The 24,398-nt window shown below is 34.2% G+C and overlaps 5 protein-coding genes across 8 annotated transcripts; 2 read left to right on the top strand and 3 right to left on the bottom strand.

The window, feature by feature from the left end:
- Positions 1-6,058: 6,058 nt before the first annotated feature.
- LOC148201937 (acyl-CoA--sterol O-acyltransferase 1-like) lies at positions 6,059-7,868 on the top strand. 2 transcript variants are annotated; one of them, XM_088110043.1, is made up of 2 exons: positions 6,059-6,270; positions 6,484-7,868. In XM_088110043.1, exon 2 carries the CDS (start codon positions 6,543-6,545, stop codon positions 7,725-7,727), a length of 1,185 nt encoding a protein of 394 aa, XP_087966169.1. In that variant the 5' UTR covers positions 6,059-6,270; positions 6,484-6,542; the 3' UTR covers positions 7,728-7,868. The 2 variants fall into 2 exon arrangements, with proteins under 2 accessions (XP_087966169.1, XP_087966168.1); XM_088110042.1 differs by having other exon boundaries at positions 6,060-6,270; positions 6,426-7,868.
- A 658-nt stretch (positions 7,869-8,526) lies between these two features.
- Positions 8,527-11,286, bottom strand: LOC148201936 (structure-specific endonuclease subunit slx1-like). Of its 3 annotated transcripts, XM_088110045.1 has the most exons (4): positions 11,036-11,286; positions 10,489-10,595; positions 9,131-9,271; positions 8,527-8,802 (listed from the first exon to the last, which is right to left on the bottom strand). In XM_088110045.1, exons 1-4 carry the CDS (start codon positions 11,239-11,241, stop codon positions 8,762-8,764), a joined length of 495 nt encoding a protein of 164 aa, XP_087966171.1. In that variant the 5' UTR covers positions 11,242-11,286; the 3' UTR covers positions 8,527-8,761. The 3 variants fall into 3 exon arrangements, with proteins under 3 accessions (XP_087966171.1, XP_087966170.1, XP_087966172.1); XM_088110044.1 differs by having other exon boundaries at positions 8,527-9,271; positions 11,036-11,285; XM_088110046.1 differs by lacking the exons at positions 8,527-8,802; positions 9,131-9,271 and adding an exon at positions 9,817-10,393.
- A 655-nt stretch (positions 11,287-11,941) lies between these two features.
- On the bottom strand, positions 11,942-15,169 carry LOC124843643 (pheophytinase, chloroplastic-like). The gene is made up of 6 exons (XM_088110994.1): positions 14,938-15,169; positions 13,848-14,607; positions 13,149-13,375; positions 12,822-13,013; positions 12,426-12,582; positions 11,942-12,345 (listed from the first exon to the last, which is right to left on the bottom strand). Exons 2-6 carry the CDS (start codon positions 14,589-14,591, stop codon positions 12,094-12,096), a joined length of 1,572 nt encoding a protein of 523 aa, XP_087967120.1. The 5' UTR covers positions 14,592-14,607; positions 14,938-15,169; the 3' UTR covers positions 11,942-12,093.
- Positions 15,170-15,858: 689 nt separating this feature from the next.
- LOC148201935 (equilibrative nucleotide transporter 1-like) lies at positions 15,859-18,163 on the top strand. The gene is made up of 2 exons (XM_088108335.1): positions 15,859-16,504; positions 17,277-18,163. The coding sequence occupies exons 1-2, from the start codon at positions 15,994-15,996 to the stop codon at positions 18,002-18,004; spliced, it is 1,239 nt and encodes a 412-aa protein (XP_087964461.1). The 5' UTR covers positions 15,859-15,993; the 3' UTR covers positions 18,005-18,163.
- A 1,992-nt stretch (positions 18,164-20,155) lies between these two features.
- LOC148201934 (alpha-farnesene synthase-like) lies at positions 20,156-24,398 on the bottom strand. Its single transcript, XM_088110456.1, has 7 exons — positions 24,258-24,398; positions 22,913-23,186; positions 22,419-22,824; positions 21,670-21,888; positions 21,431-21,575; positions 21,089-21,337; positions 20,156-20,619 (listed from the first exon to the last, which is right to left on the bottom strand). Exons 1-7 carry the CDS (start codon positions 24,387-24,389, stop codon positions 20,329-20,331), a joined length of 1,716 nt encoding a protein of 571 aa, XP_087966582.1. The 5' UTR covers positions 24,390-24,398; the 3' UTR covers positions 20,156-20,328.

Genomic DNA, 24,398 nt, shown 5'->3' with positions numbered 1-24,398 from the left:
CAAGTATCTTATGTATTTTATAGAAACTCAAATTTATATAAAATTTAAGTTAAAATAAATTAAACATACGGTGGGATATATGTGGTAATTAATTCAAGTGGTTATAAAAAAAAATATGTTTGAAAAATAAAAAAACCAATTGAATGTATAGATCAATTAGACTCTTGATAACATCTGTGTTATTTCTTCTATATATACACTGCTCCTTTCGCTTGTATCTGTGCTTTTCTCCTCAGTTCAATACAAAACTATTATTCCTTTTGCCTTTCTCTTACTTACTGAATGGTAACTCTATGATGGTATCAGATGTTCCTTCTGCTGCTGCTGCACATTGATCTCTTCTTGTTCTTGTTTTTTTTTCTTTCTTCCTTTTCTTTTCATGGCTTCTCAAGACCTCACACCTTCGTATCTTTATCTCCACCCCAATGAAAACCCTGCCATATCCCTCGTCTCACCAGTTCTCAATGCCACCAACTATCATTCCTGGAGCAGATCATTCATCACGGCTATCTCTGCTAAAGACAAGGTTGAATTCATTCTTGGATCAGCTGTCCGGCCCTCCAAGACTGATGTTTCTTTTCCAGCCTGGTTCCGCTGCAACAGTATGGTTGTTTCTTGGCTTCTGCATTCGGTCTCTCCGTCCATTCGTGAAAGTATCATATGGATGGATCTTGCCATCGACATTTGGAATGATCTGAAATACCGCTTTGCCCAAGGCGATCTTGCCAGAATCTCCACCCTCAAAATGGAAGCCTCCACTTTATCCCAAGGCGAACTCTCTGTCACTGACTTCTTCACAAAACTCCGGGTTATTTGGGATGAACTCGACAGCTTCCGCCCGGACCCTGTCTGTACATGTAAGCCAAAGTGTTCTTGCAATGTTTCTGCTATCATTTCTCAACGTAAAAATGAAGACCGTGCCATGCAACTCCTACGAGGTTTGAATGATCATTATAGCAACATACAATCTCATATCCTTCTTCTTGATCCTATTCCTCCTATTTCAAAAATTTTTTCCCTTGTTCTTCAACAAGAACGCCAAATAATGCATGAACACATTACTGCTGCTATCAACACTACTTCTTCCACCTCTGCACCCACCCCCATTACTTGCAATTATTGCAACAAAACTGGTCACCAAGAAAATATCTGTTTCAAAAAACACGGTTTCCCCAACCAAGAACATAGATCTGCTAAAACCAACACTACCAATTCTCGCAAGATCTGCACTTATTGCCACAAAAATGGTCATACCATAGATGTTTGTTTCAAGAAACACGGTTATCCACCCGGTCAAAAATTCTCCTCCAAACCCAGTCAGGTTCACAATACCATTTCATCCACTGATGCTGACACTCAATTGACAAGCATGGGTCAAGAGTGTTCCTCTCCTGAAAATATCCAACTTACTCCCCAACAATATCAAATTCTTGCTACGTTGTTTAAACAGTCCACCTCCAATGCGCACATCAACCAAGTTGGCACTGTTTCTACACACAATACTCTAGGTAATATTGTTTCAATTTTCCAAATGCAATCCTGTAATATCTGGCTTCTCGACTCTGGTGCTACTGATCACGTTTGTATATCTTTAAAATTTTTTACTGCTTATCAAACGATTAAACCTATTCCTATATGCTTACCCAATGGCAAAATCATACATGCTCGTTATAAGGGAACAATTCAACTCAATAGTAAAATTTCTCTATCTAATGTGCTATATGTCCCTGATTTTTCGTTCAACCTAATCTCGGTTTCCCAACTCATATCTAACCATAACTGCCAACTAATCTTTTCTCCTTCTGGTTGCATTATACAGGACATACAGACACAAGAGAAGATTGGACTGATTAAACATCACCATGGCTTATATTTTTTTGATTACTCTACATGTAACACTGACAATAACTTTTCTCCTGTTATCTGTTCTGTTCAACATCCCAATCTATGGCACGCTCGCCTTGGCCATCTCTCACACACTCGGTTACAGCTTTTACAAAACAAACATGCTTACATAAATACTAATGATAATCAGAGTACTTGTGATGCCTGTCATCGTGCTAAGCAAAAGAAACTTCCTTACACTGCTAGCACTTCTATTTCTCTATCTCCTTTTGAACTGTTGCATATTGATATATGGGGTCCTACAACTGTTTCCATGGATGGTTTTAAATACTTACTAACCATTGTTGATGATTACTCTCGTTATACTTGGATTATTCCTATGGTAGACAAATCTTCTGTAAAAAACCACATTCTCCATTTCCTCTGTTATATAGAAAATCATTTTCATAAGAAAGTTAAAACTATCCGCACTGACAATGGTGTTGAATTTATTATGCATGCCATGTTTTCAAGTAAAGGCATTATTCACCAAACCACTTGTGTTGAAACTCCTGAACAAAATGGAGTGGTTGAACGTAAACATCAACATATCTTAAATACTACTCGTGCCCTCCTTTTTCACTCACATCTACCACTTGCTTTCTGGTGTTATGCAGCTCAACACGCCGTCTTCTTAATAAATCAAATGCCCACGCCGGTCTTACAGAATTCAACACCTCATGAACGCCTACATGGATCTCTTTGTGATCTTTCAATGTTACGCGTCTTTGGTTGTCTCTGCTACGCCAACACCATCACTGCTCACAGGAAGAAGTTTGATGACCGTGCTGTTCCTGGCATTTTCTTAGGTTTTCAAAACCATACAAAAGGTTATCGTTTTCTAAACCTCAAAAATCACAGAGTAGAAATATCTCGTAATGTTGTTTTTCATGAAAATGTTTTTCCTTATAATAATACTCCCAACACTGAAAACTCTTTATCTTTACCACTGCCACAACACTACACAAATACTTATGATGACCTGTTACCCTCCGGTTTTTCTGATGCTAACGTTCTACCTCTTACTTCTTGCACAAATGACACTATTCACAACACTTCCACCGAAATAACTCATAACAATGGCAATGAAACTAACACTTCCACTAGCTTACGAAAGTCCTCTAGGACACGAAAAATCCCTACTTACTTACAAGATTTCCAGACTAATAGTGTTGTCCGATATCCCATTGGGAATTATCTTAACTACAACCGCCTTTCTTCTTCTTTCAAGCATACCATTCTATCTATTTCCTCTAATACTGAACCCACATGCTACTCTGCCGCCTCAAAACACCCCCAATGGGTCACTGCCATGCGTGCTGAACTCGATGCTCTGCAAGCTAATAACACTTGGGAACTTACCACCTTACCACCAAACAAAACCGCCATTGGCTGTCGTTGGGTATACAAAATAAAATATAACTCTGATGGCTCCATCGAACGCTATAAGGCGCGGCTAGTTGCAAAAGGATACAACCAGATTGAAGGATTGGATTATTTGGACACCTTTGCACCAGTTGCTAAACTCACTACCATCCGGCTTCTTCTTGCTATAGCAGCTTCTAAGGGTTGGTCACTCAAACAACTTGATGTCAACAACGCCTTCTTACATGGAGATCTTCATGAAGACGTTTATATGAAAATTCCTCCTGGTCTTACCACAGCTCACAAAAATCAGGTATGTAAACTCCAACGTTCTCTATATGGTCTTAAACAAGCCGGTCGGCAATGGTATGCTAAACTACATCATTTTTTACTATCCAATGATTATAAATGTTCACTCTCTGACAACTCTCTTTTTCTAAAACATGATGGCAACTACACTACGGCATTACTTATTTACGTTGATGACATCCTCATAACTGGCAATAACAATGGAGAGATTAAACACATCACTGATCTCCTTCATTCAACTTTCCGCATAAAGAATCTGGGTGACTTAACTTACTTTCTCGGCCTGGAGATTGCCCGTAACTCTAAAGGAATATATCTTAGCCAACGTAAGTATGTCTTGGATCTACTAGCTGAAACTGGACTACTCGATAGCTCTCCTGTTCCTACTCCCATGGTTCCCAAACAAACTACTACAAATACCGTCCGGTCTCTTGACGATGATGGTGCTACCTCCTATCGTCGTCTCATTGGCAAACTCATTTATTTGACGACAACTCGCCCGGATATCACTTTTGCCGTCAACCATCTCAGCCAGTACATGTCCGCCCCTACCACTGCTCATTATCAAGCGACACAACGCATCCTACGTTATCTCAAAGGCACTCCTGGAGCTGGCATTCATCTACCTAACACCTCTACTATTCAACTAAAAGCCTTTTGCGACTCCGATTGGGCAACATGTCCTGACACTCGCCGCTCGGTCACTGGTTTCACTGTCTACCTTGGCAACTCTCTCATCTCATGGCGCTCAAAGAAACAACCCACCGTCTCCCGTAGTTCTTCTGAAGCTGAATATCGTTCATTAGCCAGCACGGTCTGTGAAATCCAGTGGCTCACATATCTGCTTCAGGATCTCCACATTCCTCACATGTCTCCCGCCCTCGTCTATTGTGATAACCAATCCGCCATCCAAATTTCTTCCAACCAAGTTTTCCATGAACGTACCAAACACATTGACATTGACTGCCACATTGTTCGTGAAAAGGTTACCGCCGGTCTAATCAAGCTTCTTCCCATATCCACAACTATGCAAATCGCCGACATCTTAACTAAGCCACTACCACCTCCTTCTTTTCAACTTCTTCGTTCCAAGCTCGGTCTCCAAAATATTTACGCCCAGCTTGAGGGGGGCTGATAACATCTGTGTTATTTCTTCTATATATACACTGCTCCTTTCGCTTGTATCTGTGCTTTTCTCCTCAGTTCAATACAAAACTATTATTCCTTTTGCCTTTCTCTTACTTACTGAATGGTAACTCTATGAACTCTCTTAAAACGTGCATTAGATTAAGATTATGTTAATGCACTTTAATTTAATACGGAAGTAGTGTTGTTAAGATTTGGAAACCAGTGACTTTTAATACGAAGAGAATTATTTTGAGAGTAGGAAGAGTTAATTAACATCTAAAAAATTCAATTTTAATTTAAAAATTTTAAATTGTTTATTTTGATATTTAAAAGGGAAAATTATTGAAAACTTTCAAAATAATCATTTGAGATATTTCTGAATTATTTATTAAATTTTACCGAATAGTAGTGTATTATTGTATCTTTTAAAAATAGGAAAGAAAATAAGCATAACAAAACAAAAACCAGTGTCCAATTATCAAAAGGAAGTTTCAATGGTTTTCTGTCAATAAATTGACAGTGATTCAAAAGATAAATCAAATTGATTCATTGAAGAATCACATTCACAAAATTAATTTTTTGTGACCACTTTTGTGACTGATTTTAATCCATCATAAGTATCACGTTGCTTCACATTCATATTAAAAAAAGCCCAATTTTTTATATTTTTAATAAAAATATCTATTTTTAATAAAAATATCTATTTTTAATTAATTGATCAATGTCTTATGACTGTTATTAACATCGGCATATAGCCATTAGGGTCAAACTCGACGGCCGCCCACTACTAAACAAACGGGCTGGCCAATACTTTTAGTTGGATTCGGTTCATCGAGTTCAAGAGTGTTTCTATTTTTTTTCTTTAACGAATTTTAAAACTTATGAGAGAATTAACGAATTTCAAAATTTATTAAAATTGTTCAATAAATTTTGAAATTCGATGAATTTTTTTTTTCAACATATTTCAAAATTATTGAAAGATTTAAAAAAAAAACGAATTTTAAAATTTGTTGAAAAAAATTATTTTTAGAATGTGAGAGTGTAGAAATTTTTTTTGGAATGTTCAACCCAAAGTGATCCCTCAGTCATCTCTAATTTATGAAATTTCAATATTTTTTTAAATGAAATATCAGATGGCAGATATTTGTTATTTGCATTTAATAACTGGATTCAGGTTGAAGCTAGAATGAGTTGGAATGTCTGCGGCCGTGTGTTCTTAGCCATAGCTTGGTAAACCGTTAGATACATCCAACGGTTGAGAAGATAAGTCAACGAAGTCAAACAATTATTCTATCTCTGTAGCTCCTATTCAAACAGTTTTAGTTTTTCCATAACAGGCCCATTTTACCATCTGCAGTTATCGCTCTTCCAATATTAGCCAATGTTTTTCATCTCTTATTTAAGATAATTACCCATAACCCTCAACCAAATCAAGAAACACATCGACATCATCGTTTCAATGCCAATAAAATTTTAGCTCAGATTTTGGTTGCGGCATCGAACATCATAGAAGAAAGAAAAAAGACCTTCAATTTAATGTTTTTCAAGTTACAGAGATGATCAGTCGGTAATGGGCACACCAAGGTATTAATTATTATTGAAATCTTTATCTATATTTACTACCAAAAGTAATCACCATTGATAATGAATAGAAAATCATAAATGCAGATTAATTTCAATATTTATAATAAAAGATGCTGCAAACTTTGAACTTTAAAACTAACAGCACTTGCTCACAGATTCGTTCTCCAATCTTCTGAAGCCTCACAAGCTGAGAATTGCTCTGTTTCATTTCAGAGTTCGGGTTTTGGAGAAGATAATATCAGAATCTGGTTTCTTCATCTTTACTTGTAGTCATGGAGGGTGAGATTATGAATCTCATGAAGGTGTGGTTCTCAGTTGTTGTCTCTTTATGCTACTGTTATTGGATCCGAAAGCTTGTTCCTGCAGGAACAATACGACTCTTCCTTTTTCTTCCGATCGTCTTCTTGTTCATTGTGCTTCCTCTGAGTCTTTCTTCTGTGCACTTCTGCGGCACCACAGGGTTCTTCATTGCCTGGCTAGGAAACTTCAAACTCTTGCTCTTAGCTTTCGACAAGGGACCTCTCTCCTCCGACGCATTCATCTCTCTTCCACGTTTTGTAGCAGTGGCATGTCTCCCCATCAAGATCCAGAAAAACCCAGCACGTTCTACCCGCATCCAATGTTCTTCAGCTGAAAATGGGAAAACCCCACATCCAGATTCGTCCAAAAGTTCCGATTTTGACACCAACCCATCTTCAATAAAGCCAAACTCTGTTACCAAACAAAACTTGTCCGCGGTATCATCCAAAAAGGCCGGTGGTACCCCATTTCTGGGGTATGCCCTAAAGGGTATTGCTGTGGGCATTTTGGTGAAGATCTATGACTACAGTGAGAGTATCAATCCGAATGTCCTTATGTGCATGTACTGTTTCCACATTTACTTCATGTTGGAAATAATCTTGGCGGTGGTCGCAGCAGCGGCGAAAACCTTGCTGGGGATGGAGCTGGAGCCGCAGTTCAAAAATCCACTCCTCTCGACCTCACTCCAAGACTTCTGGGGAAGGAGATGGAATCTCATGGTCACCAGCATCCTCCGACCAACGGTGTACGAACCGACCGTGAAAGCAGCATTGAAGATTGTTGGTCCCACGTGGGCCCCATTACCGGCAGTGATGAGCACCTTCGTGGTGTCGGGTTTGATGCACGAGTTGATACTGTTCTACCTGGGGAGGTCGGAGCCCACCTTCAGAATGACGTGCTTCTTTCTCCTTCACGGGATGAGTTTGATGGTGGAGATTGCGTTGAAGAGGGCCCTCACCGGCAGGTGGCGGTTGCCGAGGTTTCTGTCGGGGCCTTTGACCGTCGTATTTTTCATGGCCACCTGTTTTTCCCTGTTCCTGCCGGAGTTCATCCGGTGTCGGATTGACGTCAGGGCGTTTGAGGAATACGCCGCCTTGGGCCACCTTCTTACACCTCTCAGTTCCTCATTCTCAGCCATCTTTCACAACAAATCTTAGCAACTAGGAATAAATAATTTTTATGAGTAATTTGTTTCTATGCTATTTATTTTTTATTTAAATAACGCATGTTTATTTCTTATTTGATAGAGTTCATTACTTTGTAATTTTATCTGATGATTAAAATTCAATTTTCCCTCATCTCCAAAATATAATCGAAAAAACAAACTAAAAATACATTAATATTTAAAAAATTTCTTTATTATATTTTAATTTTTTTAATACATTTATCCATTTTTTTGCCCTTTTCAACACATAATAATTTTTTTTTTGTATTTTTTAATTTTTTTTGTAAATTATTTTATATTCTAAAATAAAAGAGATATTTTATTAATGTTGAAAGGTGTTGGATGAAAGATTGGACCTTTGTTTATGAACACGCAACACCCATTATTTCTCTTGTTATAAATGTATGAAAAAATTGGATAGTACACACTTATTAAAAAGAAAGCCAACGACTTAAATAAATATTCATAAAATCAAGAGTTCAATGGAACTTTTAAATTACACAATTTTAGTATTAACTTTAAAAGAAGTATTACTTAACATTTTATTATTATTATTATTATTATTAAATCATATAGTATAAGAATGCTTATACAAATAATAACATAAATAAATTTTAAATTCATATTATATGATTGATTTTTATTTTGGGCATCTAATAGATTAGTTATTTTGGTTTAAGTAACTTTTATTATTTACTTCAAATTTACTGTTCAAATGTTTATTAAAGTTAAACATTTATCATAAGGTGATTAAAAACGATATATTAAAATCTTTAAAGTTCAAAACAATATCTGCAACATCCATGCTTCATATACTCATCTCACTGTATTCGAAACGGACCAATCACATACTATCACATATTGTTAAAAAATTATAAAAAAAAAGACACATTTTCCTGTACAAAGATCATAAGAACCAAATGCTCATGCTACAATAATTTCCCTCATGATCCTCCGCAGGAAAAATATTACAATATTTTGATAGAATAAAGTATTATATCATTTCATGCTTACAAATGGCTGCTTTTATATTGACCTTTCGTCACTCATGCTGTACAGTGATCTTGCTGCAAAAGAGCCAATCAATGTCTATGATACAGTTTGCTACTAGAAAAATGTTAGCAACACACCTTCTGAAATATTCTTTACTATTACTTAAATTTATTAAAAATCATAAAAATTTGTGGACTTTACTTTTTTATTTAAACTCCACTCATTCGATTTTATAATTTTTAATAAATTTTAAATTGCAGCAGTTGAAAATTTTCTTAAATATCTGACCTATATTATAAACTTAGTGCAATTGATTAAAACACATACATAACATACATTGGCAGTTGAATCACAATGGATCCAAATGCCAAACGAATTCTAAGTGAGTGCAGTCGAGTGAACCTTTCACTTTTTTCAAAGCTGCTTGTCTGTGTTGCAGCAGAGGTAATGATGGATCTTCACTTTGTTCAGAGAGATGTTCACTTTGATTTTTGCGGGGAGCTTTCCTTGAGATAGCTTTCCATTTTGATTCAAATATACTAGCTACAATGATGAAGAAAAAAACGAAACAAGAATGCTTCAACTTCTTAGTTATGAGAAACTAGCAATGCTGAAATCATTAACAAAGCAAATACAAAAGGATGAGATAATCTTGCATAGAATCAGTATCCTAGTCAATTCAATAAAAGATAGCTGGATTGTTAGGTTGCAAGGAGTGTTTCACTGTTGGATAGGAAGAGATTCATTTGAGAGATACAACATCAATAGGATCTAAGTCCAACTATATATAAGAATTGTCACTTCTCTATCCAAAACCTACAATGAATTAATGGATTTTCAACTTTATATGGTGTTCTACTTTTTCATTCTACAATGTAAGACTTTGACTCAGACTAAAAATTCTAACATTCACGGTATTGCAAAAGATAAAACAAAAGAGTCGAGGAATTATGTGCCATTGCAAAAGATAAAATACCTCAAATTACCAATCACCATTAGATTAAAATGGCTATCAAATAGCGAACCTTATGACAAAGATACATATGGTGCCTAAAAAGACAACAGATTATAGCGCAATACAGTAAAAATGAGAAATATAATTCTATACATAATTTTCATCTTATTTCTCATCTCAGCACTCAGTTACATTTCATCAGATTACTACAGCTAAGAAAATACCCCATTGGCTAGTAAAAATAAATGATTTTATTACAAAAAACATAAATTAATTAGTTTATTGGGTTATTTGCCAATTAGTTAAACTGTTTCTTGTCTGCGTTCTATCTGTCTCCTCACCTTATTGTAATTTGTATACCTTCTCATAATTTGTAATCTATTTCCTCAAGTAAAGGAATTGGTATTATTCCCAAGTCAGGAAATTGATCACAAAGAAGTTGTAATCATTTCTGGACACAAAGAAGGCCCTGTTTCTGCAGGCCATTCAATTTCAGAAGCTTGGAAGTTGTAAGCAATAAGTATAAGATAACCCACAGATACAGCAAGAACAGCCTGAGGACTGAATTAAGTCCTCAGAATGGGTTCGGTGGAAGCAAAGGAAAGACAACAAGACCCTTATCGGTGAGTAATCTAATCTGACTTCTTTTGATACACAATTGCTGTGGAGAGTTGGCCTTAAGTAGCAAACTTCCCTAAAACTGATAAGAACTGCAGATTGAAACCTTAAAGAGCTGGCCGCAGTTAAGAAAAACAATCATGTAGTACCGTAATGTACGTAAAAGAACACAAAACCAGACATATACCTTCACTTCGGTCTGCAAAACCGCAAATGATGCATGCACAGATCCAAGGCCTTCCAGCACGGGATGCCTTTGCACCACCGTTAAGTTCCCCATTGTGCTGCTTCAAACTACATCAATTAAGCAGGAATCAAACGTCTATTATTACTTTAACTTCATTGCAAATTGCAGACATCAGTTTTGTAAAATTAAAACAAAAAACTTGCAAAATCAGCTAGATCAAAAGAACAAAAATTGAATGGGGTGTATAAGAACTCATTAAAGTAAGGATTTTTAGATTGGTTAACCTGTAGCTTAACTAGTGTCACAAACTTGGAGTTTCCTGAGCCAAAAATCCTATGAAATTTTACATTACGAACAAAGGCATTGTAGTTTACCATGGAATGGGAAAAATAGAGATACACGGATACAAAAGCACGACACTTTTCACACGTAAATACAAAAAAATAAAAATAAAATGAGCACCCACAGGGCAGGATGAGCAACTAAATCAAATTGAAGTTGACAGAGAGGTATAATTCAGCTGGGAAGATCGGAAAATTGAACTTACCGGCGAGGGAAATTGTTTGTGATCCCAACATAGGTTTTGATTGGATGGTTGGTGGAGAGGATGAGATAAACGCACCATGACTCTGACTCTGATTTTGGTTTGGCATTGAATTTTAGTTCTGATTTTGTCGGAGAGGACGATTTGCATAATTTAGGGTTTGGATTAGGGCGTTTGATGGAACGAAATTGGGTAGACAGCGTTCTCATAATTTACCGCTGTACCGTTGGAGCAGTTAGTCGCGTAGCCAGCCATTTCATACAACAAATATTATAGACGGTTTATGACTAATTTTAGTTTTTAAATTAAGCATACCTTTCATACAAAAATCACTTAAATTTAATTATATTTTATTTATCAATTTTATTTAAAAATATTTAATTGTATAAATTTTATTTTAGAAATATTTAATTGTATCAATTTTGTTAAAAAAGAAGTGACTTGCAATGCCAATACATTAGAGAATCATATTGGATTGCAACCAATGTAAAACAATTTTGGTTGATTTTAGGTGAGTTAAGTGTGATCTATGTTAGCCAAAATTGATTTAAATCACAAATTACTAAGATTGAAATATGACTTTAACAATATAAAAAAATTTCAAATTATATTTTATGTTTAGTTTAAATTTTTTATTAAATAATTTAATTACTCTAATAAAATAGTATAATTTTAGTTTTCTAAAAGAAAAATTACTCTTTTAAAATCTCTTATCTAAATTCATTCCTTCAAGTATGAGTTTGATCGAAGATATTTAGGAGATTAGGAAAGATCAGTGACAAATATTTATAGAAAAATGACAATTAGATATACATAATTTTTTCATATTTATTTTCCATTATTATTTTCATTTTATAAAAATTTATTTTTTATGATTATTTTCCTTTTGTAATATATATCACACGAGTGTAAACATACGTCATTCTAACATTGTTATATGGTTGGGAAACATCCGACAAGGACAATTGATTCGGATTATATAACTAATGTACATGGCACAAACAAATAATAATAACTAATCTACATAAGAGGAATGTTGTGCCACAGCTTAGCTCGTCGTGTCATTGAGATTTAGCTGCTGAATTTCTGAACTTGGGGCGAGGGTTGTCGATGTAAGATCGTATTCTGTCCAAAAGGGAGATTCTGGAGCCGAAGAATCTCACCATGGTTGATTTTCTTGAACCTTCTCTCAGAAATTCTAACTCCCACACGTTACCTTCTTTCACAGAGACTAAGTCATCAAGCAGTGGCAGTGATATAGAACCTTGAGATTCTACATTTCTGATCCACCCACGTAGCAAGAAATTTATCACCTGCAAATCATAACAGTACTTGCAGTATTACTCTTCAGCATCAACCATTTTCATGCAAGAAATTGCCATGTATAATATACCTCAGGCACTTCATCATGAGGACAGTGACCAGCAGGGCTTATTTGATAATATGCAGCTTCAGGCACCTTGCTTTTAACTTGGACTCCCCAAAGTGGCTTTACCCACGGATCTTCTCTTCCGTACATCAGGCACATTGGTATGTTCATTCTCCGACATCTAAATTGCAAACAAACTCAAAATCCTTAAATTGAAACCAAGATTCTAATACTGATAACTGTTGAGTCTATGACGAGAAAATTCACCGAAAAAATACAAATATAGTCTAATCATACAAGAGATTGATATCCCTCCTTACTAAAAATCTGGATTAACGGATTTTCAACTTTATACGGTGTTCCACTTCTTCATTTTTAACATTTGTCGTTAAAAAAAGTTAGAGAAGTAATAATGTCTACCTAGATAATGATTCATTGAAAGATAACTCTGCTTGTGGAGCACACATAATTGAAGCAAAAGCTGCTGATGCTGCAGGATGCCGTGTGGTTTCCACAATGTGTGAAATTAAACTATCTACATTCGTTGAATGGTCTGCATAAACCTGATTAAGTACCTCTGCAATACTTGCAGGATCACTGATTTTCTCCCACCTAGAGGGGAAATAAAATAAAACAACTATTTGGTCAAATAACAGTCTAACAGTGATAGAGGGTTACACAGATGATTATGCTAAAATATTGAAAACATGCTGTATGAAGCAAATCATAAAATGAAGTATTACTTACACCAACTCTGTCAGTTTTCTTACACTTGCTGGTAATGGAAACGTTCCAGCCCAAGGAAATATTTTTGCTAGGCGTGGATTCTTTATTGGATTAGGAAGAAACCCCCAAAAGGGTGTTGCATTAAGAAGTGTGACACCTTTCACTAAATGAGGGCTACGTGCCGCAAAATACAATGCAACATATCCTCCTAATGAGTTTCCCACAATGTACACTGGTTCTCCAATGACCTGCAGAAAACCAGTTTTATGGTCAATATCTAAGAACAAGGTATTTTCTTACTAAACCTAACTCAACCTCGTAAAACCCATTTATAAAATATGATTTGGAATCAACACAAGAAATTAATTTGATGATCAATATCCACAAACAATGTACTTTCTTACTAAACCTAACTCAATCTCATAAAATCGACTTATAAGATATAATTTTGAGTCATTTATATACTATAAACTCGTCTTATCTCAACATTTACCACAAGAGATCAATTTGATGGTCAATATATCCACAAACAAAGTACTTTCTTACTAAACCTAACTTAACCTCGTAAAACCGACTTATAAAATATGATTTAGAGTCATTTATATAATATAAACTCGTCTTATCTTAACATCTACCATTTTTCACCACATAGTTTGAGTAAAAATTTATTTCTTTGTTATGAAAAACCTGCTAGCTGCTATCAAATGGCATGTCACCAACCTCTTCTATGAAGTATCGAACTTGGTCATGCCATAAATCAATGGAGTATACAAGATTAGTGGCCCACGGTTCCGTTTCATCTCCAAAACCCCATGAAGAAGCATTTCTATTTGAAGTATCTCCTTCCTTGTTATACCGAGGAGCAGGATCTTCAAAGGGCAAGGACAATCCTTGGCCTAGAAAATCCAGTGCCCATACTCTATTATCACGCCCCAAATCTCTCAGTTGCTTTTCATAATGGAAAGAGCCAACACCAAAACCAGGAAGAAACACAACAGGTGGAGAATCCACGTTCTCACATCCTGCCTTTTCATAGTGAACATTGAGCTTAGGCTTCCATTCCCAAAAGCAACTACTTATTGGAGCACCACATTCACCATTTGACCCATCTGGCAAACCTGGAATGAGAATATTCCTAGTTGCAGACTCTTCTATCTCTGAAATATCTGTTAAACCCTTTTCACCGTCAATCACATAGCCCTCGTATCTATCACTGTAGGCCCTGCAATTGATTCTTTTGAACCCTTCAAGAACAGTCAGAGACCCAACCAAATCTCTTTGCTGCTCCTTTTTATCATGAAATCTCACTGACCCTCTTCTAGAAATGGTATTGGTATAACAAACTTCACGCTCTCTGAAAATGGGAATCCTAGAATGACGTGAATTTGAAGACTTTTCATCCGATTTCCTCTGCAAGTTCACCACTTGACAGCATGGTCCAGATCTATACGAGAGAATTTCCATACCCAAAAACTGAATTCTGCAACAATCACCCACCAAATGATCATCGTAAAGAAAGGAATAAAAAGGTAGAACTGATAGTTTCGAAGTTCAAATTGATTTCTGTTTTCATCTATCAAACAAAACCAGTAATGTCTTTAACTGTTTATACAGTAAAAGCATAACCAAATTTGTATAGCAAGGGAAGAAGAAAGAGCAAACGGAACTAACTAGAAACACGAGCATGGAGTTGGAACACATCAATTTATAGTTTTTTTTTTTCATGCATATTTAATTCGAACAGAGAAGCCAATCTTTACAATCACAGTAATAACTTAAAAAAAAAAAAAGGTGGCCGACGATAATGTACCCTTTAATTTAATGAAGGAAATGACATGCGAATCTGCTTCTCTTTGAAACTCGGAGTTTTTAAGGAGATTCTGATATGCTCCTCCTTTCTAGGAAGGCTTTTCTTCTTCATAAGCGTACAAAAATTTAACTTTTTGTTTCATATTCTGCCACTTTGAGAAGAAGAAATATGAATAAATTAGCGCTGGGAGATGCAGAGGCAAACGAGAAAGACAACATGTCGGACAAACTACAGATAAAACTAAAACGACAACAGTTATACCAGTCATATAATTTTTCTATAAATATCATTTTTCGTGGTCTGCATGTTCTTTATTTTTCTTTTATAAAAGTAAAAAATATATAAAGTTATTCCTACAGAAGTAATTTCTCACGTGGAAATCTCCACAGCCACTAAGATGATGAAGGCAGATTTTCTATTCAGATAATATTTTAAATTTATCTGAATGTTTTATGTCAAATTACAGAGTCATATGTGTATGTTTTTTTTTTCTGTAAGAGATATTTTAGCTTCAAACCTGTATGTGATGGTGAAGTGCAGTGAGTAGCTCATAACAAGAATCTTTCATTATCAATAGATTAAATTTTATCTGAAGATTTTTCTTTGCTTTATTTTGATTAACGTACTTTATGTAAACAATTTTCATAAAAAAATGTGTTTTTAGAATAATTTGATTTGGTCTTTATTTAAAAGAATGATAACGGGCTTCCGCCGCTAGGGACTGGGCCTTAGGCCCAGTACTGCAGAAAAACGTGTCTATTCATTCTTGTGTTCCTGCACGTGCTTAAAGTAAGTCTGTTTTTAGAAACTAATAAAAAAAAAAGCAACAGTGATATCAATTTAAAGTGGGATTAGATTTGAATATTAATTATAAAATAATTATTGGTTTAAATGTGCATGAAAAAGTAAAATAAAAAAGGAGAGAGAGAAGAACGAGAATCTGAAATATCTAATTGAAAATGGTGTTGCCTTGCGTGAGTAACTACTTTACTTTTCCCGTTGGCAGTGTTCGAAGCGGTGGTTGAGCATTGGTAATCCGGAACGGAACGAAACGAGATGGTTTTCACGGAGTCCTCTCTTCTCCTTCCGTCCGGTTCGAACAGCAGGAAGAGCAATGTTCCGGAAGACAAATGGGATTTGGCGTACATAGTGTATTTCTCCCTGGGATTCGGTTACCTTCTCCCATGGAACGCTTTCATCACAGCCGTTGATTACTTCTCCTATCTTTACCCTGACACCAGCGTTGACCGCGTCTTCGCCGTCGTTTACATGCTTATCGGCCTCGTCGGAATCTCCCTCATCATCCTGTACCGCTACAGCTCCAAAGCCTTTCTCAGAATCAACCTTGGTTTGGTCCTCTTCGTCGTTTCGCTCCTCATCGTTCCCCTAGTTGACGCCTTCTACGTCAGGGGTCGTGTCGGAGTCATCGGTGGATTCTACGCCGCCGCCTTCGCCATCGGCCTCTCCGGCGTCGCTGATGCGCTCGTGCAGGGTTCCATTGTTGGCTCCGCCGGCGAGCTGCCGGAGAGGTACATGCAAGCTGTCATAGCTGGCACAGGCGGTTCTGGTAGTCCTCTAATTAATTACCTTCATTGGTTCATAGTTTAGTTCTTTTTGGTGGATGCATCGTGTGAGTTTTGTATGATATGGTACTGAGTGGGGGATGTGGTATCTATTATTCAATCATATTACGGTTTAGACATTCTCTCTTCATTTAGGTCGTTTTGTTAGATGAATAGATGTTCTCTGATAACTTCCTGCGCTAACCTCAGGGATTTCACATGCTTATCAAGTGTCGGTATCAGATTATATGTAGCACATGTTCTTACTAAATTGGAGAATTTTAAAAAGCACGTTCGTAGTGTAGTCATGGGAATCTTGGATTCTTCAGCAGATTTTGCTTTTGGCGGGTGAATACTCTTAAGCATTTTATGCTAAGGTTGTCTGTTTAGAACTTGTGGCTGTGCCAGAGAGTCAAAAAGTGATAACGGTACCATGTTGGTGTCCCGAGTCTCCTTTCCTTTAGCATTTATGTTCTTGCAATGGCTAATACACTAAACAATTGTTTGTGAAACACTCAAGACAGAGCTTAATTATGAGTTGAAACTGTATGTTTAGGCAATATAAACGACTTGAGCAGATTTCAGTTTTATATGGTTTTTCTATTTCATGGTAAAAAAAACTTATCTTATGTCTGTAGCTCATTATTAATCTACTGGTTTTGGGTTCACACACACATATGCAAATATTTTGAGAAGTTATTGATATATATTTCTTTGGTTATCGAACTCAGGTGGATAAATTGTTCTCTGTTTTTATTGTGGATGTTTTCATTTCAGGGGTGCTTGCTTCTGTCCTGAGGATAATCACAAAAGCTGTTTACCCACAAGATGCCTCTGGCCTACAAAAGAGTGCAAATCTATACTTCTCTGTATCAATTGTGATTGTGTTCATATGCATGGTTTTATATAACATGGTGCACAAACTTCCTATTATGAAGTATTATAATGAACTTAAGGTTGAGGCTGCTGCTGCAAATGGAGACAGTGGTCCCCCAACTGGAGTTGTCTGGAGGTCGACTTTATGGGATATTGTTGGAAGCATCAAGTGGTATGGATTTGGCATTGTGCTCATTTATGCTGTGACTCTGGCAATTTTTCCTGGTTACATTACTGAGGATGTGCACTCTGAAGTCCTTAAGGATTGGTATCCAATTCTCCTAATTGCTGCGTATAATGTGTTTGATCTGGTTGGCAAGTCTCTGACTGCAGTTTATCTCCTACAGAATGCAAAAGTTGCAATAGGTAGTTGCATAGCAAGATTGCTGTTTTTCCCTCTCTTCTTAGGGTGCTTGCATGGTCCCCAATTCTTCCGGACTGAGATTCCCGTGACGATACTAACTTGCCTCTTAGGGCTTACTAATGGCTACCTAACCAGTGTATTGATGATTATGATTCCTAAAGCTGTAAAGTCGCAGCATGCAGAGACTGCAGGGATTGTGAGTGTATTATTCTTAGTTTTTGGTCTGGCTTGTGGGTCTGTTATAGCTTGGTTTTGGGTCATCTGACCAAGAAATTTGTGTTAATATGGGGACTGTGATGCGTCTTGTGTGTCTTTCCTCAATCAGAAATCAAAAACTGTAATAAATTTCCTTAATTTGTTTCCAAATAATATGAAAATTTGTAGCCTTATCTGTTGATATAATGATACTGCTTTCAATTCTAAACAGCTACTGTCGGTTCCTCCTGTGTTTTTTATGGTTTATAGATGGATAAACAAAAGTAAAGCCTGCGCAAGCATGATTCACCTGTAATTTTTCTGTTCCTCCATTTACAACAAATGTAAGTTGAGATGCCACTAACTACTAAACTCCTTATAATTGTAGTTACTTTTATGGACTGCCAAGTCTGATTCCGATTATAAACTTACAGGAAGAAAAAGAAAAAGATCCTGTAATAGAGACTGAGGAAAGTTTCTTTCCCCTTAGAGGAATGGTTGGAAAATAAATCTTCAATTTGTCCTAGAATAGTCTTACTTTAATATCTTATTTCTCTAGCACTGATATTTTTTTTCTTCTAGCTTCTGGCTGAATTTAGTACAGATAGAATTGCCAGTGGAATATGATATGATAATAAAGAGTTAATGTCCATGGTCCAATCGCACACCTGAGATCCCTCCTTCCTTCCTAAGATCACTTGGAAATTTTGAACTTATGGGCAAACTTTTCTCTTTATTTTTCAAACTTTTTGAAGAGCAAAAGAACATTTTACTGTATAATAATGCATTTAATAGCTCGATTTTATTTTTTATATTCAAGTTTGTAAATTTGGTTCATCTCAACATAAACAATAGGAACAAATAGTATAAGAGGCAATTAATATACACAAGACAACTATTCCATGATTCCGTCTAACACTATATATACTTCATGAACTTTATCCTATAAATAAACATCCTCTTCTGATTCCCATTTTAGACCAATAATCTGCATAAAACTGTATGGTTTTGATGTTTCCTGCATCAACTTCCCATCTCAAACTCTTGATTTCTGCCAGTAAACTCATTATCTGCAGTCACAGATGGAGAAAATACCAAAAACATTTTTTGGGTTTTCAATTTTCTTTTCAAAAAAAGTAAGAGAGGAAAACAAGATAACATGGACAACAGAAGTTATCTTTAAGTTTGAAGGAAAAAGATTTCCAGGAAATGCAACCAGATGAATTTTGAAAAATTTAATTAGAGAACCAGCGTATTCATGTTTCAGGATTAATTTAAATATTTGTTAAAATTTTAAGTATTTTTCTTTGAAGGTGGATCAGGTTAGATCGATATTCTTCTTTTACCTGAACACAAAATAGGATTTTGAAATGATTCCATGATTGGTCTGGAAAAGTGAATAAGTTGTATTTTCTTTTTCTTTTGTTTTAAATTTGGTCATACATGATTTTATAATAATAAAAAAAAGTTTTATTCTAATTACAAATTTTAATTCATTTTCACAGTTTTAATAATAATTATATTAAATTGAAGTTGAGACTAAAAATAATTAAGGATTAAAAATAATAACATACAAAAATTGAGAAATTAAGACTGGTAAAAGAATTATTTAAAAACTTAAACCAGTATATCTTGGATTTGTACATAACTAACAAATAAGTGATAACCATGACTTTGACAGTTATATCTAATCGTGATAAAACCTTTAATAAAGAAAAGAGTCAAAAATAATTTATTTAAAAATAAACGCAAAAAATATCTACGAAGGAAGGAAGGAATAAAAAACATACTTTTTCTAATTTTTTTTTTAATAATATAGTTTAATCTGAAACAATCTTCCTGGTCCACCTAACATTCTCTAAACAACGTTTGTTGTTTGAAATGATATATTTCTAACAATGGGCTGATATATTTATGGTTGTCACCAACTAAACTATTTGTTTAATGTTTTGCTTTTTTTTTTCTAAGAAAAAATAATAAATTATAATTTTTTAAATTAAAAATAAATAACATTTATAATTTTATTATAGATATTTCCGTTTATTTTATAAGTAACTTTTTTATTATAAATAATCATTTTAATTTTAGAAAATATTAATTTAAAAAAAACTTCAAATAAAAAAATAACTAGATTTAAAAAAAATTAGTAAAATAAATATGATAGTTTTAAAAAAATGTTACTTACTAAATAGTAAAAATGAAAAAAAAAAGATTATGAATTTCCTTTATATAATAATTATATAGACAATATTTTTACACAAAAGCACACTACCAATTTTTTAATTAAATTTGTATTAATGATACATTTTATTACACATGTTCCCTCTCAACTAGTTGTTTTACCTTTTTTTCCTAATACCTAGCTTAAATCCAAATTCCATAAAACATCACTGATTAAAGAGGTTCAACAACTAGTGACAATATATGTTTTTTGATATCTCGATCTTGGATTCCAAAACCATCTCCATTTTGATAAAGTGTATGACTCACACGAGCTGCATTTATTGCTTGAGTAAGAAATGGTTCCACCAAACATGAAGAAGAACAACCAAAACACTTGTTTATCTTCTTCCATGCTTCAATGATTTTATCTTCTATATGCTTTCTTGCTTTTTCCTCTGAAACACCTTCTTCTTTCATATAGCATACGATTGATGAAGCAGCATCACCTCTTTCTCTTTCAGCCTGTTAATTTCAATTTCCATAATTAACATTCAATACTCAAATACAATTCGATTAATTAAAAAATAAGATATCGTTAAATATGTTTTTAGTCTTTAAATTTATATATAAAATTAAAATTTGTTTATCTTCAAGAAATTTATATACCTTGATTCACAAACTTTGAAAAAATGAAAATAATTCTTTTAAGCCAAGAATGTTAATTGTTCTAGAGTTGTTAAATGATTTGCTAAATTAACATTTGAAGTAAAACCCATAAAAAAAATATAAACAATCTAAATATTATAAAAAATGCATTTGATATATTAAAAAAGTTTAACATAATTGAATTTGTAAGACTATATTCATTTATTTTTAAACTTTAAAGATCAAATTATATCAAAATTTAAAATAAAGAAAAATTTTAATTTTGTGTAAGAATAAAAACATGTTTAACTCTTTATTATTAAGCAAGCAAAGATTGATTATATACCACCGTAGTCCCAAGGTCGTTGCAAAGTCTAATCACAAGAGATACATTGTAGACCAAATCCTCGTACGTATGTAGAAAATGTTCCATCGAATAATTTACTTGATACATTGTACCAAGATATGAATGCAGTAAAATCACAGGCCCAGAAGATGAAATCCATGCATTGCTTAAATATTCTTGCAAAGACGGAATGTATCCTTTGTTGTACCACTTTGCCTCCTCGTACAATGCTTTGCAAAACTCTATCCACTGACCAAGTTGTCATATATTTAGTCATTCATTAGTATAAATGTTATATTATGTGTTTGAAAAAACAGACATAATGTGTACTGTGAATGTTACCGCTTTCTTTAGGTAATGTAACACCAAGTGAAAGTTATTTTCTCCACCAATTTCATAAGCAATTTCATTTGTGACATCTTTCAGTGCATGGACGCAAGTTTTCATGTACGTTGGAAGTTCTTCAACAACTTCTGTGTCGTCCCATCTGTGCATATAGATACATTCATCAGATTCTACTAACTAACCCTAAACCTATATATAAGTAAGCTTAATTAGGTTAATTTTCAGTCTTAACAAACCTCTCAAACGCCATTGTGAAGGGCTTCAACTCTTGAAACGAGGCATGTATATCATAAACATCATCAATGACCAGTACGAAAACAATAACCTTAGTGAGCCATTTTCTGATGGATTTGTGCTTTGGCTCAAAAGCAACTCCTGCTGCACACATGAAGCTTTCAACCAACCTGTTCCTTGCAAAGCTCAATTCTTCTTTTATGCCAAGATTCTCCCACCACCTAAACCAAAAATTTAAGTATTAACAATTTACTCTGACCAACCGATCTACGCTACTCGGTCAATTACATAGAAAGTCAATTATGAAAATCTCCCAACAAGTGAACGAATTGATTCGTTGACTGTTCGGTCAAAAGATTTCATCTTTTGATTAATAAGATAAAAACATGTTTAGATGATATTGGACTGCAATTAGATCAGTCTTAATCAAAAGTCTACTTCAAAACTTATAAATATAGAAATAAGATAAAAAAGTAGATGATTACATTTATTGTACATTTAACACTTAACTGTGATAACCGACATATAATTGAAAACTAACTTAAATATCAAAGTATCTTTAGCCGATACTCACAATTCGGATTTGGACCTTATAAAAAAGATCAACAAAATTAAGAAAAAAAGTAAAATAAAAATAATATAAATGATTAGTTTAAAGTGTGAAGATAAATTTCTGGACCCATATGTCTCGTGAAAGAAACAATATAACTAAAAGCTTATGTATTTTCTTTATCACGTTTAAAAAGAATACCTGGATAATTCCTTCAACTCCAACTGAAGTGTTGACTGAATCATATTGAAATTTAATTTAGATAGTTCAAGTAAAACAGGGTTCATATTTTTCTCCTTGCTGTATTGCTTCACATGCCATTTGACTTCAAACCACTGTACTCTCCAGTGGGATGAAAGCTCCAGAGAGTGGACCACTCTTTCAGCATCTACAGTATCAGATAGTCGGTCCTTGTTGATGGAACTGAGAGAAAAAGCATCCTTCAGAGAACTTATGGCACAGATTTTTGCCTTATCCAATATCTTTTCTCCCTCCAATCCTAAATGTGAGGCCTCAAGAAGCTCCAACACATGCTTAACATCTCCAGCATGTGAGCTGATTGTCCTCTTCACTTTACCATTTTTATCTAAGAACTTGCTTAACATATCTGAGTTTCGTAATCAATAAAAAATTAGATTGTTAATTATATATAGTTTTCACCAACATAGTAAGTCTGAGAGAGAAAACTGTGTTACCAGGCAAAACTGCATATCCGTGATTTCTGAGAAGCCTGAAGCATAATGCAGATACGTGCAAATCTTGTTCTTCACTGGTATTAACATGGCTGGTTTTGACATAGGCATGTATAGATTCAAGAAAGCCATTGATTTCCTTCTGAAAATGGTTGGCAAGGCCTAGTTTTTGGATCCAATCTACCAACTCTAGTTGTTTCAAAATATTCGTTTCTCGTGCAAATAGACTCTTCACTTCCATCACAAGCTTGTTTAACACCATAACAAATTCTTCCTTCTGTGGAAATCGAGCAACAAAGTATGAATAATAAGCAAAAACCATACTGAAAATGATGAACTTTGAATCCCAAAGACTGAAAACTTGAGAGAAACCAGTGCTGAAATAAACCCTTTGAGTGTGAATGAATAATTTTGCATGTACATTAAACTTGCATTCCAAATCTAGTTAAGATTCAAAAATATCATTTGACACTATTTTTTTTTCTCTTTTACATCTACTTTATGCAACACTTTTAATAGTAAAATGTTATATTTAACTAATATCATTTTAAAATAAAATTATAATATTTATGATTGCTGTCAAATAATTATGACCCTTAAGAGTTTGCATGACAATAATAGTAAATATAAGATGTTTTATTATGGATGAGTGTATATATAATCAACTAACATTTTCCACACTTTGGATAAGTTACAAAATTCTTTTCAAATACCATAATACTGTAGTAATATTTTCGACGTGGATTACTTTCTTCTGTGAGAAAATGTTCTGTCTTTTTATCTTGAAAAGTCTTAAATGTCGTATATATTTTTAATAAAATTATGTTTAAAAAGAAATGAAGCTGATGCCAATTGCTATCAATCCATACAAACTTGCAATTTATATTGAGAAATATAAGTGTGAGATAAGTTATATATATATTGAGGAATTAAGAAAATTAAACAATATATAAAAAAGAAAAAAAAAAAATATATATATATATATATATATATATAATCTATAAATTTTATATTAATCTAATAGGAAGAAACTTGTGTTTAATAACAGAATATAAAAGGGAAAATATTCACATAAATAAACATAACACCAATAAGATTCGAATTTTCCATTACACAAAGGATGACATCACTTTGTATCTAAAATTTGAAGACAAAAGATTAATATCCAAAATTTTAATACAAATAATTAGTGAGTTTTTAATTTTTTATGATACTTTATTTTCTTATTGAATTTAAACTTAGAAGATAGTAAACAGAATATATATGTAATAAAATAAACAAAAAATATAAAATTTGATGGGATTAAAGAAAAATAAAAAGGAGAAGAAGAAGAAGAAAAGAATCTCACGTTATATTTACTGTGAAGTGACTGGAGAAAGTGGTGTTTCCAAATGTTTGGTTTATAGTTTGCAGATCTACGTAAGTTGTCTGTTACTGAAACAAAAGTTTGAGGAGAGACATTGAGGTTTGATTGTTTCATTTTGCAGAG

This window comes from Vigna umbellata, chromosome 3, assembly GCF_029865625.1.
Source record: "Vigna umbellata cultivar VRB3 chromosome 3, Vumbellata_1.0, whole genome shotgun sequence".
NCBI classification, from domain to species: domain Eukaryota; kingdom Viridiplantae; phylum Streptophyta; class Magnoliopsida; order Fabales; family Fabaceae; genus Vigna; species Vigna umbellata.
Note: the sequence above shows the minus strand (reverse complement) of the source record. Positions and strands in the feature narration are given on the sequence as shown.